Raw genomic sequence first — 19786 nt, 5'->3', positions numbered from 1 at the left:
GACAATATACATAATATATATATATATATTCGGAGGTCGTGGGTGCGGATCCCACCGGCTGCATGGTTGTTTTTTCTGCTGATTTATAAGTAATTTTCTTGAAACCAAATGATTGGCACAACAAATTACAAAGAATAGAAACATTCCCTTGAGCACCTTGAATTCGGTGACTGTTGGCTTCCTTAATATATATATATATATATATATATATATATATATATATATATATATATATATATATATATATATATATATATATATATATATATTAGCAGACAAGCTAAGGGAAATGAGGGGCTCGTTTGACAAATACATACGCCGTAGCTCAGTTGGTAAGAGCACCGGACGCGATATTCGGAGGTCGTGGGTTCGGATCCCATCGGCGGCATGGTTGTTTTTTCTGCTGCTTTATAAGTAGTTTTCTTTAAATCAAAGCTTAATTGAAGTATTTTTCTCCCACTAATCCGCACTGTAAATTAAAAGAAAAAAAGAACATTCTCCAATGCACCCTGCTTTCGTTCACTGTTGGCTTCCTTAATGTATGTATGTATATATATATATATATATATATATATATATATATATATATATATATATATATATATATATATATATATATATATTGAAGACAAAGTAAAGGAATCGAGGGACTCGTTTTGACAAACTTATGAAGGGAGCCAACAGTCACCGAAACCAAGGTGCATAGGGGAATGTTTTATTTTTTTTTAATGTGTAGCGCTAATCAGTGGGATAATAATACTTAGATTAATCTATCGCTTAAAGAATAATACTGATAAAGCAGCAGACAAAACAACCATGCCGCAGGTGGGATCCGAACGCACGACCTCTGAATATCGCGTCCGGTGCTCTACCAACTGAGCTATGGCGACGGCTGTCCACTCTGTTGCTCTCGTGGATATTTATGTTTAGTGGGTGTAAGCGAACCTTGAGAGTGTTCACCAGCGCAACCCTCGTCCATAGCGGCGGACGTAGCACGTCCTGTATTACCGCGAGTGTGACGAATACGGAAAGAAAAATGACTGAGCAAATTAGAGACCAATGACGTTATTAACTACAATAGCGCACATATTGCAGCGTGCGTGGTGATATCAATGCAGTTATTCTGCGAGAAGAATGCACTGAATAATTTTGGCGTAATTGAGATCCACAAAAATGAAAGCACAATTTTCCTATCAGAATTCTCAGATCATGTTAGTACACGAATGGAAAATAATAATGTGTCTTAGCTCTATTTTTGCACCTAAGAAAGGCGTTCGGCAAAGTACTACTTTATTACTAAAGAAAATAAAGAAGCTTTGTTTCAGAGAGAAATTTTATTCGATTTTTTTTAAGTTATTTTTCTGAACGACTGCAATGCGTCAAATTAGAGGATGGCTACAGTGAACTCAAATTATTAAAGTGTATTGTGCCCCAAAGAAGCACACTAGGACATATACTATTTATTATATATATGTTTTTGATTACGGCCTGCTACCACTGATATCAACCATTATTTAGTACGAAGATTGCATTGAGATTTCAGTTGAAATCCGCAACCCTGACGCAAAATGTCAAATCTTTCCACAGGGCATTTCAGCTATTGTGGACTGGTTCGCCCACAAGTAAATTTTATAAATCACTAAGAAACTGAAGCAATCTGCTGCAGGAATTCTTTTAAGTTGCTTTCTTTGAATTGGAGCATATATTTGCATAAGTCGAATTGTAATGCATGCCTTTGCCAACCATTATGGTTTGAGCCAGTTGTTTAATATTTAGGAATATCTATAAACCGGCACCTTAGCTCGAATAACCATGTTTATGTTTCCTTGCAGGTAAGGACTGTTGCATCTGTGATGTTTAATCTGCGAGGGAAAACTCCTATCAAACTAAAAATTGTTATATATATTGCATTAGTAGAATCAGTAATTGCATATGGGATCACATTATACGGCACATGTACTGACCATAGAAAGCAAGCGATTACTCGTGTAGTGAGAAAAAATCTCAATAGTATAACATCAAACGAAGCTGGAACAATTAGGTAGACAAGAGAACTATACTATTCTCGGTATACTTCCTGCACAAGAGCTTTTTAAGTCTACAGTACTGATATGCTATCACTATTCAAGTATTTTTATAGAATTAGTAAAATAAAAGATGTAGCGTTACGAAAAATAGAAAAATATATTAAACCGCTAGTTTCTACAAAATATAGAAAGAAAACCATGAATTATGAACCTGACCATTTTAATGAACTAAGTGAAACACAATAACATAAAATCTCAATATAAAATGATGAATGATTCAAGAAAGTCATGTTCCACTTTCGTGCGTAATGTATAAATTTTTTTTTTCATTTTCTGAGTTTGAAACTGTTTTTTTATTTATGTTCGTTATTTTCCTTGAAAATATAATTTAATGATTGCATAATGCTTCTAATCCAGCTCGAAAGATGTTTCACGTGGTGTCTGGTCTACTGATAAGGACTATATGCTGAGCATTACCAAACGAATTTTCATACAATTCAGTGGGAATAAACATAGATTTCATTAAACACCCACGGCAGTGCACTCTTACGCGCCCAAAGACAGCAAAGACAATGCACCAGGTGTATCAGCGAGGACGCCGCACCTTTTGATAACAGCGTTTTTAAGTTGTAAAGATGGCTTTTGCGGCTTAGTAATAAGTGTTAGTATAGGTCAGAAAACAGGTGAATCACGTTAAGTAGCAATCTATGTAACATAATTGTAATAGGGAACGTTTCAACTACTACACGTCAATGCCCGCTTGCCATTACACTCTAAACACTCGCACTCTCTAAAAAATAACTAGGTTCCTACACACTTTTTAACATGTGTTTCCTCTGTCTTAACTACCAAAGAAGGGAGGGCTTCGTTCTGCACGGAGTAGAACTGTCCGGCGCACTCCTCCTGCAGCCAAAAGGAGCGTGAGAATGGCTTCGCTTTATTCGCTTGTTTAGCACAGCAGATGTAAATGGTCATCCTTGACCAGCATCTCTTGCAAAACACTTACATCGCTGATTCCGCTGCCGTAAATAATAAGAACTTTCGGAGCAGCAGCAAGAAATTGATGGTCAGGGATGAGTATTTAGAGAGGGAACAAGCTTTTTCAACAAAATCGCGAAGTTTTCAGTTATTTCCCGACTGAATTGAATGATTTTTGTATATTATACTCCCAGAAGAATTATAGTTACAAAACAGATAACACTACGCTTGTCGTCCATAATTATATGGTAACCAACCAATAATGCTTAACAGGTTCACCGCGTCGTGGGTCACCGGTGGGATGCGCCATTTATTCGTGGTGTGCTGCCATGAATACCGGGTCACACGATGTAACTCTCGGGCAGCTTTTATCAGGTAGTCATTTTTCCTAGGCCTCAAAATAAAATCTGGCCTATCGCTTCATCATGTAACTAAGTGTTTGTGGCCACAGAGCATGAAAAATGACGCGTCCCACGACGCAGTGAACGTGCTTAACGCTGTTACCTCTTAGTACGTGTCGCACAGCGAAGGAATGCACTTGCGTAAATATGTTTTAAAACATGCTGTCTATTAACTTTCCCACTCTCTGAGCAACAAAGCTGTCTAGGGAAGTGCTCAGATTATATGCCCTCCGGGGGTGCCACTTACGTTACCACGCAATTGTTTCAAAACAGCTACATTCCGACGAAGAGCTCTTCGCGGAAACGACCGATGCTTTGGCTTAATGTAGGCACTTGCACAAAATATCCGTAAATCTTCATGATTCACCTTGCAGCATACCGTATATATGCGACTAAGGGCTGCTCCCCCAACTTGGGAGCCGAACATTTGAAAATTCGTGAGACACTTAATACTGCTTACGTGTGAGAAGGCGTAAGCCCGCGCGCTCACTTTGTGAGCGCTGTAGTCGCTGCGCGCTGCGGCGTGATGAAACCCGATGCCACGCAGATGGCAATTCTACCTCTGCATGGCACTATGTAGCCGCTGCCTCATCCCTTCTTATCTCCGCGCTAACTTCGTGAAGGCAGTCGCCGCAGTACCGTGGCCCGCGCTGCACCATAAGGCTGTGACGCGATTGCTAATGGGTTAATGCCCGCTTACGCAGAATTGGCCTTTCTTTCCATAACCTTCATAGATCCCTGGGAGTCCTCATACCACTCCTGGTGCAGTGGTCCCTTACAAACATTTTTAGTAACATTCTTTAGAAAGTCTTTAGACAAATGTTAATACAACCTATGCACATTGAGAAGAAAGTCTTTTAAATGTGTTTGTACTTTGTAGTAACAAGCTATCTATTGTCTTCCTACTATTGGCTACCGCTATCCAAAAGACTCAAGTACATAGATAGTCTTTATACTTCCTATCATCCCCTTATTGACAGTTTCTACATACTTCCTATTGACCACTTAACGACAATGTCTACCAACACCCTATCAACGGCCTTCCGACAATTGGCCACCGTTATCCAAAAGACTCAAGTACGAAGAAAGTATAATTGCTATGCATCAAGTTATAAACGTCTGGAAATGAGTCTGTTACCTACACTGTATGACATTTTGATCAACATTGTTTTAGCACTTCAAAATCATTTTGTGAACTCTGTATCCTAGACTGTTTAAAGAACAACAGAAGCAAAATACAAATTATTGCATTCATTTATTGCACACAAGCACTAACGTGCATAAGCACTGCAGGATATTCATCATACATCAAAATATTTTACGGAGTACAATAGGGGAACTGAATATTCCCTTTGGCACAGCAGCCCTAGCCCCCTCAGTTCCCTGTTGCTAACAATGATTGACACAGAAACTGTCTAGCGATTTTATATTCTTTATGCAAAGCCCTCATCCACCATAAATAAATGTTATTTTCTGTAGGCCTTAGAGGTATAAATCGCTTCATCTTACGAATATGAAATCTCACCACACACACACACACACGCACGCGCACACGCACACACACACACACACACACACACGCACACGCACACGCACGCGCACACGCACACGCACGCACGCACGCGCGCACACACACACACACACACACACACACACACACACACACACACACACACACACACACACACACACACACACACACACACACACAAATATATATATATATATATATATATATATATATATATATATATATATATATATATATATATATATATATATATATATATATATATATGAAAGGCGATTTCTTGGCAACTGATTGATCAATGCAAGAAAATGTCAGCAGAAATTGTAAACATAACAGGATTTTATTCCCGACATTTTCGTAGAAGCAGCCTTTTTCGAGCGTACTACAGCATTTGAAACAAAAGCTGTGTGCTTGGAATGCTGTAGTACATTTGAAAAAGGCTGGTCCTCCAGTTGAGATGTCATGGATTAAATCCTGTTATTTTTTCTTACATACGAGGTGTTTCAGGGAAGACTAAGCAATTCTCAATACATTAGGTTTTTTTTAGGTAAAAAAATGGCTTTTTCAACACAGTATTACCAGTGTTGGCGGGAACCAGAAAACTGGCCCATCGTCTTGAATAGTTAGCTGGTTAAATAATTTTAATAGTGATTCCACGAGAGATCAAACTATTCGAATTTTTAAATATTCTTGATTATGATATGCACTACGCACACATTATTCAGCAGGCCAAGAGTGAATTTAGTTTCATGAAAATGCAAATTTTTCTGGAGAAAAAGACTGCAAATAACGTCATGGCAGAGGCCGCGTTTTTACATAGAGCTCAATTTCGCAAATTTGCTTGATGTAGGAATAAAAAATATGAAAACCATGATGGATATATTTTGCGTGCTAAAAGTACAGGTAAGGAAGATTATGTCAGGCTTATTTCCACCATTGTGAAGAAGTTGTCGCTAACTAGAAAAAAGTTTTTGAATAGACAAGTCTCAAATGAGCCAATTTTAAAGATTTTTTCCCTCTGTAAATATAAAGCAGATCTCTTTAAAATTTGCACAATGCATAAGCATCAGGGGCTAAAAAAGCGTGCTGACTTTCATTTTTGTATATTACAGAGAAGTGCAAGAAGTATTGCCCTAAATCCAGCATTTTTGGATAAAATAATGCTTTCAAAAACATCTTCATTTTTTCTTATAACTGCTGAAACCAGTCTCTCGAAGGAGGCGAAAAAGAATATTAAACAACATGCTCCATTATTTCGTTTCTAACAATGACATCCAAGCTAAAGCTTGTAGCTTTTTGAGCAGCGGCAGGAGCGCGTAACTCCAAGTCGTTACCTGCACTCGACGATAGCAGTGCTACCGAATCCTGGTTTCGTCACAGATCGGTGTTTGTCCACAAAAAGTAATTAGGTATGCTATCTCTTGATGGAAAATGTTTCAGCCTTGGGATTTGGGGGAAATTTAGAGCAGTGGGGGGCGTGTTTGCTGCTTCCGCACCCTCAATTAGGACCTCCTGTGGATGTTAAAAATGCTACAAATTTGAGCTTGGATATCGTTAGAAACAAGATAATGCAATACTTTCTTTCGTTTTCTCTTTCGCCTCCTTCTAGAGACTTGTTTCAGGAGTTTTAAAAAAATTGAAGATGGGTTTTTTTTCTTTGTTTTGTAAAAACACTACTATAGTAAAAATGTCAGATTTAAGGCAATACTTCGTGCACTTCCCTGTATTATATAAAAATGAAAGTCGGTACACTTTTTTAGCCCCTCGAAGCTAATCCAATCTGCAAATTTGATGATGCGCTTTATATCTGCCGAGAAAAGATTCTTGAAAATAGCCTCGCTTGAGACTTATTATTTTCAAACTTTTTTCCAGTAAACGACAACTTTCTCAAAATGGCGGAAATAAGCTCAACATAATCCTTCTCACCTGTACATGTAGCATGAAAATACATCATGGCTTTCTTATATAGATGCTTACATCATTGCAACTTTCGCTGCCTTCGTCACGACGTGGTTTATTTTATTTTATACTCTTTCTGCGGAAATATTAGCATTTCATAAAACGTAATTCACTGTTGGGCTATTGAACAATGTGTGCAAAATATATAAAATACTCAAAAAAATTTAAAATATTTAGACAATTTGATATCTCGGGGAATCACCCCAATGACAAACTTTTTATCTATTAATGTTAGGTGTCTAGTTCCAATTAAGAAATTTGCAGCCAACTATTAAAAATAGGCATACCAGTTTTTAGAATTTTGAAAACGCGATTACCCTTCGTGCTGTGGCTCGACAAATATTGGCTTTTTCGTCTAGTATAATGCACTGGAGCACATGCTTTGCCTGCATGCTTTCAAAAGCGCATGAATTTTTGCATGATGCAGTCAAATTTTGATGAGCCACAGTGGCGAGGGTAATCGCATTTTGTAAATTCTAAACCCTGATATGGCTACTACTAACGACAGGCTACAAATTCTAATTGCAACCAGTTTCTGTGATAGTTATGTTTATTATCAGAAATTTGTTAACCAGCTTATTAAATACAATTCACTCGCTTTCCGTGTCTGCCAACACTGGTAATACTATGCTGCAAAAGCCATATTTTGAACCCAAAAAGCATATTTTTGAAAATTGCTTTGTTCTCTCTGAAACACCTGGTGTGTATACTATTACTGCTCACTTTGCTGTACAACAGAGAAGTGTAATAATTTTTTCTGTAACATGAAGGTTCCATTAGCCACATAACAAACCTATGCAAAAGCTCTGTGCATGCACACACGTACACACACTCTGAAGCACTGTTGCTTAAACGGTAAGAAATCAAGGCTGATTCCGTTTTAGCTTCCTGACATGCCAGTCAATCCAGAACAGTCGAGGCAGCCAAATAAACTCGTGACAAAATGAAAGATGTGAAGCACCCAAGCAGCACGCCAATAACGGGCCACCGATGGCATATCATTGGCGACAATTGGCGCGAATATCGGCCCTTCGTTGGCATTTAGGCAAATCGCAACTCTTTCCAAGCATGGCCCAACATTCCCGCCAAGATTGGGCTGATGTTCAGCCAATCTGAATGCCAAGAATGGCCCGAACATCACTGCCAATATAGGGCCCAATATGGCCGAATAGTGGCTCCAATATGGCCGAATAGTGGCTCCAATATGGCCGAATAGTGGCCCCAATATGGCCGAATAGTGGCCTTTCGGATACCGGCATATCTTGGCTACCTCTAGGCATTTCCAGTATTTTCCGAGACCAGTGCAGAATTATCGCATGCATTTAGAGGTCCCATCCGTGGTTCTCAATACCGTGGTAATTCTAGCTGTATATGCAATTGGTTCGAACTCCCATTAAAATTTCAAAACTGCATGCAGTATTTTCACTGCATATGTATTTTCATTTGCAAACCATATTTCATGCACATTTTTACTTAATGTCCAGCAGCTACCAAATGAAACAAGCAAACAAGAATTTCAGAAAAATACTGTTTTTTTATTTGTCATGTGCCCGTGGGGCAACGATCCATGTGGCAAGGGTGCTGCGTGGGGTGGCTGGGCGTGAGGAGGAGGCTGTGGGGGGGGAGGGCAGGGGAAGGGGCAGAGCTTGGGTGGGCCACTGCGGGGGAGGTGATGGCCATGCCTGGAGGGGTTGCTGGGCAGGAGGCTGTGGGCGCGCCTGGGCGAGTTACTGACCCAGCACAGGGGTTAACAGGTGGCGCTGAGCCCGAAAGAGTTTGTGGCTCCTCAGAAGGAGCGTGAGACTCGGGAGGCTCGAAAGCTTGGGCATAGCGCCTCTTTCGGCCGCCCCCTCGGTCGCACGCACCGGGCAGCCACCTGCCAATGAAACCCTGTGCTGCCAGGATGTCTACACCCTGCCTCTCGCAGATGGCATCTGTGCAAGGTGAGTGTGCATTAAGACCAAGAAATGCAACTTTTAAAACTATACACTTCCTGCAAGCATATGGAAATCCAAGTTCATGATTTGACGCAGAAAAACCACACGTTACTGACACACAAGGTATCCCAACAAACAAAATAAGGACTGTACAGTAGTAAAATGCAAAAAAATGAGCTATCATGAAGACACTGCAGTCAACGTCAAAGCGGCCATTGCAGGGAAGTTCATGACAACGGATTACAATACGACAAATGGAAATGATTGGTTTGATTGAGGGCATCTGCTGCTTCTTTATGGAGTTTTATATGACTAAGACCCCCAAACTAATCACATAAACACAGCAACAGAATATTCATCAGCTGTTATAAAAAATTACAGTAAGATACAGCAAGAAAATAGCTTGGAAAAACTTGTACATGTTTAAAAGCAGGAATCTCTATATTTCTAAATTAAAAGCTACAGCAATTCAAAATCAGGTATACCTGTTGCCACCCTACACAGCTTTGTGCCAACGAATGGCCGTTTTCCTTTTCTCCCCCGCAGGCTGAATAGTCTCTGCACAGCCACCCCCATCACAGCACTCATCACATTCACCGCCACCTCCTTCAGATTGTTCCCGCCTAGGCGGACAAGCTGCTTCCTCTGAAAGGAAAAATTTGCAGTTGCCCAATGGTTATTTCACATAAAAAATCACATTCTATAACCACTTAACTTGTAGAACGCAATAGCAAAGACAACGGTTTGACTTCGAAAGTAATCGTAGTATACCTGCTTCAACACAGCAGCAATTAGAGTGGTTTTTTTACACCTCATGTGAAAAACACTTCTTACATTTTGACCACCGTAACAGCATCAAGAAGTTCAATATTAAATTGTTTAGCACTCGTAAGAGAATACTCCACGGTGATTCATGTCTTATGCATCACTACAGGGAAAATATGCAACTAAAATTAGCATCTATGGTTCTTGAAACTGTCCTGGTTGGAGTGGAGTACTGCACTTCAATTATTGAAAGGCATAAACAGCAATAGCCAGGCAAAAGGCTGATCAAAGCTGTCTCCTTAATTGGAAAACAACGAATAATGTAAAAAAATTAGCTCCGAAACAGCACACCCAGTCAATCGTCTCAAACCAATAATTAAAATAATTTGTGTGCCACCTTAACTCAGCCAAGCTTTGTGAACAAAATATATACCAAAAATAGACTTAACATCATACTACACTAGCTTCATGAGGCTCAATACTTTGATGGAATGTGCCACCAATAGTAGTAGAGCATAACATAGTCCTGTGATTAAATAAATCGAGACAGCCTTCAAATATCTCTTGAAAGCATTGTTAGCAGCACAGATACAGTACTCTGTAATTCAAACTTCAAGGTAACAGATTTTCGTTTGAATCATCGAGTTGCACCCTCATATATCCAAGCAGGTAAACCTTGCCTTAGTACCCCATCAGTATCAGTGCAGTGGCCAAGCATGTGCTATATGTCAATAACAGCATATAATTAATAATCAGAATGTTAATTACTCTTGTTAATTCTCGCCCTGTTTCCTTCGCACCTTTTCCATCAGCTGAAATTGTGCTATATACCCCGAGATACAGCTGTGATCTCCGTGTTAATTTCTTTCCTTTGTACCATCTTGTGCGCTTTGTTGCAGAGGTCATGAACCCTAGTTTATACTTTTAAACGAATATGTCATGTGAACTACAAGCACCGAACTAGTAGGAAGCTAATGACAAGAGGCCTGACCTAACACTAGCTGCCGCGAAAGCGGCAATGGGAATTAATTGCATAGTGCCTGCAGTCAGCTTATCGCCAAGGATCTTGATAAGGAGCACACGACTGCGCTTGGGAGCTTAGAAAGTGCAATAAATAGGGTTTATTTTGAAGAAACATTCAATCCGATTTTAGAAGGAACAGAAACAATGCATTCATGTCGAATGTAAAAGAAGCAAAAACAATTAAGGCACTTATTTCGAATCAAAAAGAACCAAATGTTAATTCTGTAAGGGAGTTAGGAGTTTTCACTGTAATACAGGAATTAGACTTACTATAAAATAATCTATGCAACTGTCATGTTCGGTATAAGTGGGCGCGACTGTTTCCGGAATTTTTAGTTGTAATAAAACAGACTATTAACAATGTCACAGTAACCCTACCATGTGCGGACTTTTCAAAATTCATCCATTCCCACTATATTAGCTGAAAACTTATACAAGAACAGCATGATTATGGCTTAGGCATGGCAAGCATCTACTTCTGGGGCTCATAGTTTTCAATAATTATCTCAACTACGTTAAGCACCCAACAGACTATTGTAATAAAACATTGAATGAAAAATTAAATTACCAGGGCAGCTGCTACTCTCTCATCTCTGACAGCAGCTTCTGCCGCCTCAAAGTCTTCAATAGTGAAGGCTGGCAGCTGAGGGCACTGTGGCGGAAGGGAGCTCACGGGAGGAGATGCCGAGCTTGCTCCAGCCGGCTCAGCCTCTGCAGGATTTCCCGCTGCTGCTGCCGTATTTCTAGCAGCAGCCGCAGCACCTTGAGCATTGTCGCTGGAACGAGCAAGGTTTCTAGTGAGGGCAGGCTTTCACAGCAGATGTATAAATTTACACCTCAAGGACGCAATATGAGCAATATACTGCATTTACACGCTTGCAAGTCGACCTATTGTTTTCAAATTTGAAAATCCGAAATGTGGGTGTTGGCTTGCAATCGAAAATCAGAGCATGGCACCATAAATAAAGGGGAGACAAACTAGTATCAGGGATGATGCGGTAAATGAAATTTTATGTTTGCTCCACAGCCCTGCCCAGAATTTTCTGCATGGTTCTTGAGAAGGATTTTTCGTTTTCCTTTTTACTTTTAGCTGTATGCTCAGCACTCTTGGGAGTGTTGATAGTTGATGAAAGGGGCACTGTTCCAATTGCAGTGGAACTGCCACTCAGAACAGCAACGCTTGCAGGGAGTGCCGGTACCTGATGAAAAACTAAAAACAGCGCCATAACGACAGATGAGAAGATGGGCGAGCGCTGTTTTTGGTTCTTCAGTGATGCACCAGCTCACTCTGTTGTTGGTTCTTCTGCAGCTGAAAAAAGAGCTGATGCCACGCACACAGTTTCTCTGTGGCTGTTTGATGCATGTAATGTCTCCTGGCTACATATTTTACCAGTTTGTAATGCGGCGCTTCATCAATTGTGCTCAGGGCCAAGTAACGGCGCGTTCACACTTGGACATTCGGCGGCGAGAACGAGCGGAATCCGCTCCCGCGGCAGAGATTCCGCCGAAATACCAAGCGGTAAGCCTGATCGGTCCAGGACCGATTTCTGCCACTGGAAAAAAAATCCGCCGAATCCCGTCAGCCAATAGGAAGGAGAGTACGAAGTTCGGCAACAAACATGGCGACGCCCTTCGGTGCGGGACGCCTCGTTTGGGACTGAATTCGTCGCTGTTACTGCCTTTTTGAGCGCGTTCAAAGCCCATAAAAGCGCCAGCGCTCTTTCGCTTTGTCTCATCTCACCTATAAAAAAAGTGTGAGTGATAAATGTGTTCTTTTTTATTTTAGGTGACGTTCCTTTCTTTTTTAACAAAGGCTTGAGAGTAACCACCAGATGGCGCCACTAGGCTAATCTTATGTATTTAAAAGCGACAATGCTAGAAATGACGTAACGTCTGGCAGAATAGCTGCATTTAGCGTAAGTAAGCGTGCATACAGTTATCGTACGTATACAGCATGGATTAACCTCTTGCCATATCTGTGTACGCCTTGAGCAGACGACACACAGACGATGAGCGCAGACGAGGTGGTTGGGAAGAGTGAACGATGCAGCTTTTTCGGTGGCACAGGATTTCGCTTGCTCTCTCCGCCGAGTGTCCAAGAGTGAATGCCCCATAAGCATTCGGTGCTTCTTCACGAATATGTTCAAGATGGCTGTCATCCTTCACAGAACAACTGCGCACCTGGCCGCAGGTTTCACATATCAGAACGGGTAATGCAAATGTGGTGGCTGCCTCGAGGGAACATATTTGTGGCTGTTCTACACGATGTCATGGTGAGGTTGTTTGTGAAGTGCGAGATTTTGCAGTATGATGAACTGCTGTGGAGGATTTCCCTGGACGTCAGAACAATTAACACCCTGTGGGACTGCAGCATCGATGATGGTAATGTAAACCAACACTGGGAGTCAACATGCTCTGCATTAAGCTACTAAACTGCCATTGATTCCACCACAAGGCACAGCTAAACACAAAGGTATTTGTTCTGTACAACTGCTCTATCCCTTGCAGATCTATATATCACAAATGCACCATGCACTGACAATGCCTTAGTTAAAAATAGCTGCTCTGAATACTGTTCCTTCTATGTACCACCAGTTTTCTATTCAGCTTGGTTGCCATTTTGATTGCCGTCACATCATGGCAAGGATGGAAACAGCCATAAGTGTATTCTTTCATTGTGACAACAGCTGCCAGTGGGAGTCAGAAAGCACAGCAGGCTGGGCACATAAAAAATATATGCACAAAAACTAGAGAAACTGTATAGAGTACAGTGACCACTTTGCAGTCCTGAGCCACAATCTGTAATGTTTTGTTTTATTTCTATTGGTCCGTCTCTAAAAGGTTGTGGCTTTCTAGTGACATAGGCCAAGGGAAACAACAATAACAGAACCAAAACCACAATCCAGAACCAAAAAAAGAAATTAAAGGAAACAAACTGCTGCTCGCCGGGAAGACACACTGCAACTAGTTAGTAGAAATGAGATAGAGCTGTGGAAGTGTCAAGTAGCAAATTTTATCACCGCTTAGGTTCAGTACTGCTATTAAGAATTACTTGCAGCAGGCATATTTATACAAACAGTGGTCATTTTCAAAGCACACGTTTTGAAATATCCACCAGCTAGGTCTCCTTTAAGGCAAAACAGAACTTCTACCAAGGCCTGTTCAGGCTCATACTTCAAAAAAATAGATTCTCATCCTATCCTCTCACTGCATTCTCGTCTTTTCAGTCTCTTGATATACAAGTAAAGAAAGCGAAAAGCCTTACGATCGCTAGTCGCTTCCTCCACATCCTCAAGGTCGCCTGCAGTGGAGGCCGAACTAGCCGGGCAGCCCGCAGTGAAATTTGCACCAGATGGTGTTGTGGCCGCCTCTATTGAGTGGCTAAGCAGGGCTGAAGTTGGACACGAACATGAAGCATTAGTGTTGATGCAGGAAGAACGGAAAAATTACTCAGTACAACACAGGTAATGCTACACAGATAATGCCAAAATGCTACATCAGCACTTCTGCTGAAAGGATACATATATATACACCGTAACTGCCTCGTACAGAATTAGCATTAAGCATTTATTAGCTCCCATTCATCAAGACCATGCTTGTTCAGGGTGTCATCTAATTCTACGAGATTTAATAATTTAAACTGCTCTTTTATTCTGGCAGACCCTCAAAAACACAAGAAGCCTTAACGAAGCTGTACGCTGCCCAGCTGGTATCATGCTGCAAATTTGAAAGCACAAGAACAACTTGAATGAGAGAACCGGAGAGTTGAGTTGTATGCTACAGGTGGGATTAGCCTTGCTTGTTCTGCTGGCAATTGATCCACCGTAGCTTCACTTATATGTTAACAACGACCTAAAACCTGTCGGATCTTCCCCACTATGCACACAGTCACTTGTAATAGTACATATTCCACTCCCGCAGTCACCATCTATGTACGCACTCACTCAAAGTATAAAAGAGTCCACTCCAGAAGGCACCATCTACGCACACATTCAATCACTTTACACTATAGTCCGGAACCGGACTATGGTCTACTATAGTCATAGAACTACTATAGTAGAACCGGAGAGGACAAGCGCTACTCATAGCAGTTTATTCAGACATTTCTGATAGCAGCCCACCAGCGCAGCTGTAGCCAGCATCGACTTGCATAAGGAAAACTTCATTTTTGTTTTTACTTTGGCCCTTGGATTTCCTTTAAAATGTCCTTGTAGTCGACACAACTCAGCTGTAAGATAAGCCCAAAGAAATAAAAGTACCCAAGGAGTCTTTGCTTCTGTGAGACTGCTGCGAACGGGTGATGCACCAATCCGCCTGCTCTGCCGGAAGCACACACTTCACTTCTTTCCTTGTGGTGCGTCGGTGATCACGGCATGCGCCTTTCTCTAAGGCTTCACCTCCTCTCTGTGCTCAGTTCGAAAAAAAGTAATGCTAGAAGTGCCTTAGTCTGTCGTGTGGAAGCTTGCTGCTCTGTTATCGGGGGAGTAATACGTAGTCATACGCGCAGTGATGTTCAGAAACGCGTCCAAACCAAACACTTGTAACAATGCATGACAGCAACGCAAAGATAACACAAAAAATTGTATATATATATGGTTTTGCAGGACTGCAAAACTGGGGAGTGGGGCAGACATGGGACCTTTGAGAAAAGGGAACCGTGATTACTGATGCACCGCAAGGAAAGAAGCGAAATATGCACTTTCACCCAAAGAGCCTGAATGATAACAAATGTAGGAGTAGCGATTATACTGCCATTTTTTCATGCCTCACGTGACCTGTAACCACATGTTGACGTCGCGGTCATTGTCTAGCTGCTTCAACTGAAGCCAAAACAGCACAAGAAAATGGATTTTTAATTATATAGCAGCCAGAGGAAAATACCACACGGTATTCCATGTGTAACAATGCCTTACAAAATATTTTAAAGTTGAAAACACTACCCAAAAGGAAGGTATCTATATTCTTAATACACCGGCCAGTTTTACTGATGCACACTTTGCCATAGTTGAGTGGTGTCCTATAGGCTACACCAGCGCAGCAAGAACGTACATGTTTTGGTGCTTCTTCTGGCAGCTAGTACGATAATATGGCTTTTCCTCTATAAGTCTTCATAACTGTAACAGCTTACGTGGCACAGAAAACACCAGCCGTATGCCATACTGAGAAGCAATTATCCTCAGCTTATGAGACTGTGCAGTTAGGGCATAAACTCATACTTTTCGAGATCAAAATATATGAGGTTCCAAGAACAAAAGGTATTAGGTTACGCCCTACAGCACAAAGCTTTCATAGCCCGAAGAAAATTGCCTCTAAGTATGGCATACAACTGGGATTTTTGTACGCCATGTAAGCTGTCGCAGCTATGCAAGACTTGTAGAGGAAAGGCCGGAGCGCCATACTGACTGCCGGAAGAAGCACCAAAACGTGCATGTTCCGTGCTGCACTGGTGTCATCTATCGAATACCACACAGGTGTGGCAGTGTACATTAGCCAAATTGGCTGGTGTATTAACGACCGCCTCAGAGAGCGCCCACGCCCTTTGGAACAGGCGGTGGATTGAATCTGCCACTTCTTTGTGGGGAATGCCACGGATGCTTCCCTGAAGTGCACAGGACTGCAATCGTGGAATATGGCAAAAAAACAAACTGAAAGGGAGATACCGAAATTGTCTCTTAGTCATGACTTACGAGGCTTAATATCCCAAACCACCTTAGCTGGAGCAACTCAGTAGAGAGCTCCGAAAGTTTCAGCCACCTGGTGTTCTTTACCGTGCACAGACATTGCACAGTTCACGGACGAGCATCTAGCATTCCACCTCCACTGAAGTGAGACCACTGCAGTCGTGATTGAGCCGGCACCTTTCGCGTCAGCAGCCAAGCACCTTAACCACAAAGCCATTGCGGCAATTTGTGTGTCAAGTTTGTGAGTGAAAGCTCTGTGACCATGCTTCAAAAAGAGCTGCTGTTCATGGGCAAGTCGCATATGGTTATTATAGTACATGCTTTAGTGTCAGCAAGCATTGTACACACGTAGCACCAACCTTTGATTACATTCTGATGAATTACAATTTTAAAATTCTCTCCTGCCTTTGGCAGTTACATTGTGCAAGTCAATGCTGACTATGACTTCACAGGTGGGCTGTTAATGAAAAATGTTTCTTATAAACCCAGTTGTGAGCAGCGTTTGTCCCATCCAGTCCTCTTGTCCCTGTCTTCTGTGCACTTTTAAATTTTCAGTACAAAAACTATATTCTACCTTCCATCCTTTGCTTGAAAACAGTGAAATGCTAAACTTCATGACTCAATTTTTACAGTACCTCACTACAATTGCTCTTCTCGGCAAACCTATCGTTGCAATGTTTTTAGGTGCCTTTTAAAATTGCCAGTCTCGCCAATGTAGACACTGTCACATTCGGAAAACGGGACGCCGTAAACAACGCCCGGGTACATTTTTTCTCAGAAAGAACGTCTGACATCAATCAGCGCATGCTTCAGTCTTCTGAGGGTACAGCGCATGCCTACACAGGTGTGGCTGGGGATTTTAAAGGCACCCAAAAGAACATTGTAACAACGTTAAAAACCAAGAAGCGATCTCCAAAGCAACCACCTAACACTCTGTATCAACTGGCCATGACATCGTCTAAGGATAGGGCACACGTGTTGACAACTGAAAGAATCTGTTCCGTTGCCTTCACCTCAAATTGTTCTTCAGCCCTTGAAAATAACTTCTCCCTCTTGAAATGTTTTCAAGGACTCGCATGGACTCTGTGGTAAAGGGGTCTTTGCTATGCAGGAAAGCAGACTTAATGCAGTTTTGCAACAGGGTCTTAATTGAGCTCAAATTCATGAGTCACCCATATGCATTTTTTGCGATCAATAAAAAGCAGGCATGGCTAGAAGGTGGGATTCCCCCCTTTCTCCCATGTGATATTACCATAAATTCACGAAGCCATAACTGAAACAATGCAAATCTAAAGACTAAACACAGATAAAGGCTTACAGGGTGGTGATATCAGCCGGGGTGGCGATGGCAGCTGGGGTGGTGGCGATGGCAGCCGGGGTGGTGACGATGGCAGCCGGGGTGGCGATGGCAGCCTCAGCGGCAATGGCAGCCGGACTTCAGGCCCATCCGGAACCTCATTGCCTAAAACAGAAAAATGCATGCATATTTTGAATATGCATTATTTTACTAATGTTTAAAAATTTAGGATTTTCCACTTACCAGAAATTGCAGAGCTTTCGACTGCAGAGCTCATCTCATATTTTTTAGCTTTTTTTCTGCATTCTTTTATGATCCTGCAAAAGATTAGAGATCAAACACCCAACTCAAGTGCAGCCCACACTAAAATTGCTGCTTCACATGAAAATAAGGCAAACTTTTAATGCAACAATTCCTGGATATTACTTGTAATGCAATTATTCCTGGCTATTACAAACACACACACTTTACAGTAGGCATCTTGAAGCAGCCTGTGGGCTATGAAAGGAAATGTAGGGAAGGGATGTAGATTATCATGTGACCTTGGTGGCCAAGCACACAGCCTCTGTGGTAGCATCAGTGGCCTTTGCTGCATATGTGGTTTATTTCCTGCTACGCTAGAAGGTGGTAAACGATAATGCACGACAGTTTTCCACTAGAATTTGTACGCACAAGGTGCCACAGCTGGCACAGGGCAGGGTCAACTGGAGGGACATGGGAAAGGCCTTTGTTCTGCAGTCAATGCAATCAGACTCATAATGACAACTACATATGTAAAGAAATTTTCTGCTTAGATACCGATCAGTGGCACAAATATTTCTTGTTTTTATATCTGGGCAGTGTGCCGATAACATATGGGTATGCGAACAAAAACCTGAAGTGCAGCAGTTTTGATCGTAGTATATAAAGTGTCATGCATGCTGAATAATGATGCCTTTTGCGTGATCAGCACGATTACTGCAAGTTTTCTCTGATTGACAATGATATGCTTTTTGCAATTAGTTTATGCTCAGTATGCATCCTTCTGTGAGGCCTCTGTGATGCAGCAGTAGAGGTCCGGGTTGCTACAAGGTAAAATGCACACGCTAAAGAAGTCTGAAGAAACAAGCTATTAATAGCACCATTCCCCGTGCATGTGCCACAGAGGCAATAGCTAGGCAGCTTAAGTAGGTGGAGGATATAAACTTGGGTGCATACATACGCCCCACTGCTAGCTCTATCTTTGTTGCACCAGAGCCTGTAGGCCTTCAAAGTGTACCTCCAAAGTCATAGTACATGTCAGCATAGTCATGCCCATTTCTTCTATTGCATTGTCACATGTGTCCGAAGCTGAAGGAACAAGCATGATATATGATTAACCTGACAGAATGAAAGCAGGTGCCAAGGGCCAAGGCAACGCTAAAATGGTACCCTTCCTGGAATAGGCCTCCGCCATATTTCCAAAATAACGAGGTGGTGCTGCAGTGGCTCTCAGCCTCACAGCAGGCAAAAGGCCAGGAAGCCAAACAGTGGTGAGGTTTTGATTATGTATTTTGGAACCTTAAGGTGCAATTTAAGTTTATTTGCATCACAAGAGCGGTAGGTGCTTCGAGCTTAGCAATTTCACATGAAGTACAGGTTCGCCCACCTCCAGTTTGAACACTGCTCCGGGCAACCGGTGCTCTGCGCAGTGCCTCTCAGGTGCCTGGGTAACTAGCGTGCAGGTGCAGTGAAAACCACAGGCGTGGCTTTCGCCGCGTCCTCTGCTGCAGCGCGCCAGCACCGCTAGATTGAGCTCACCTTGCAGTGAAGACCACTATCGCATTAAGCGCAGAGTGCCCAGGGAATTACTATTTTCAACACATCAACTTAGAAGTCCAGCACCTTAGCGTGTTTGAGATCTGCATCCCTGGTAGTCAAGGCTTTTCGTTATCGTTTTTTTCTTGCAATCAACACAAAATAAAAGGCACATACAGAGAAAAACTTTGTCCAAGTTTGAGTTCAAGCGGTTTACCTGGAGGCTAGCGCCACCACTTAGCTGAAATATTTTATAATTTCAAGCACTTCTTGCCCAGCAGGCGCAATAAGCCGGTTACACACGAGTGCATTCATCCGTTCTAAGCGCCGCTCGGCAATGTTAGTGCTTAATATATGGTGCGCTGCCATGGAGGGAGATTAATAAAAAGCCAGTATGAACACCAACACTGC

At 41.9% G+C, this 19786-nt stretch overlaps 1 protein-coding gene across 1 annotated transcript; it reads right to left on the bottom strand.

Moving 5' to 3' along the window:
• Positions 1-8438: 8438 nt before the first annotated feature.
• LOC144125265 (uncharacterized) lies at positions 8439-14006 on the bottom strand. Its single transcript, XM_077658507.1, has 5 exons — positions 13887-14006; positions 11312-11397; positions 11190-11273; positions 9326-9478; positions 8439-9125 (listed from the first exon to the last, which is right to left on the bottom strand). Exons 2-5 carry the CDS (start codon positions 11390-11392, stop codon positions 8439-8441), a joined length of 1005 nt encoding a protein of 334 aa, XP_077514633.1. The 5' UTR covers positions 11393-11397; positions 13887-14006.
• Between the last annotated feature and the right edge of the window lie 5780 nt (positions 14007-19786).

The sequence above is a fragment of the Amblyomma americanum genome, chromosome 1 (genome assembly GCF_052857255.1).
Source record: "Amblyomma americanum isolate KBUSLIRL-KWMA chromosome 1, ASM5285725v1, whole genome shotgun sequence".
NCBI classification, from domain to species: Eukaryota; Metazoa; Arthropoda; class Arachnida; order Ixodida; family Ixodidae; genus Amblyomma; species Amblyomma americanum.
Note: the sequence above shows the minus strand (reverse complement) of the source record. Positions and strands in the feature narration are given on the sequence as shown.

Excerpts from the sequence above, each read along its gene's own strand:
- LOC144125265 (XM_077658507.1), bottom strand. The coding sequence starts at position 11,392 with ATGCTCAAGGTGCTGCGGCTGCTGCTAGAAATACGGCAGCAGCAGCGG. Across the intron at positions 11,274-11,311 it reads GGCTGAGCCGGCTGGAGCAA|TGCCCTCAGCTGCCAGCCTT; the intron begins GCTCGGCATCTC and ends CTTCCGCCACAG. Across the intron at positions 9,126-9,325 it reads GCACAAAGCTGTGTAGGGTG|AAGCAGCAGATGCCCTCAAT; the intron begins GCAACAGGTATA and ends AACTCCATAAAG.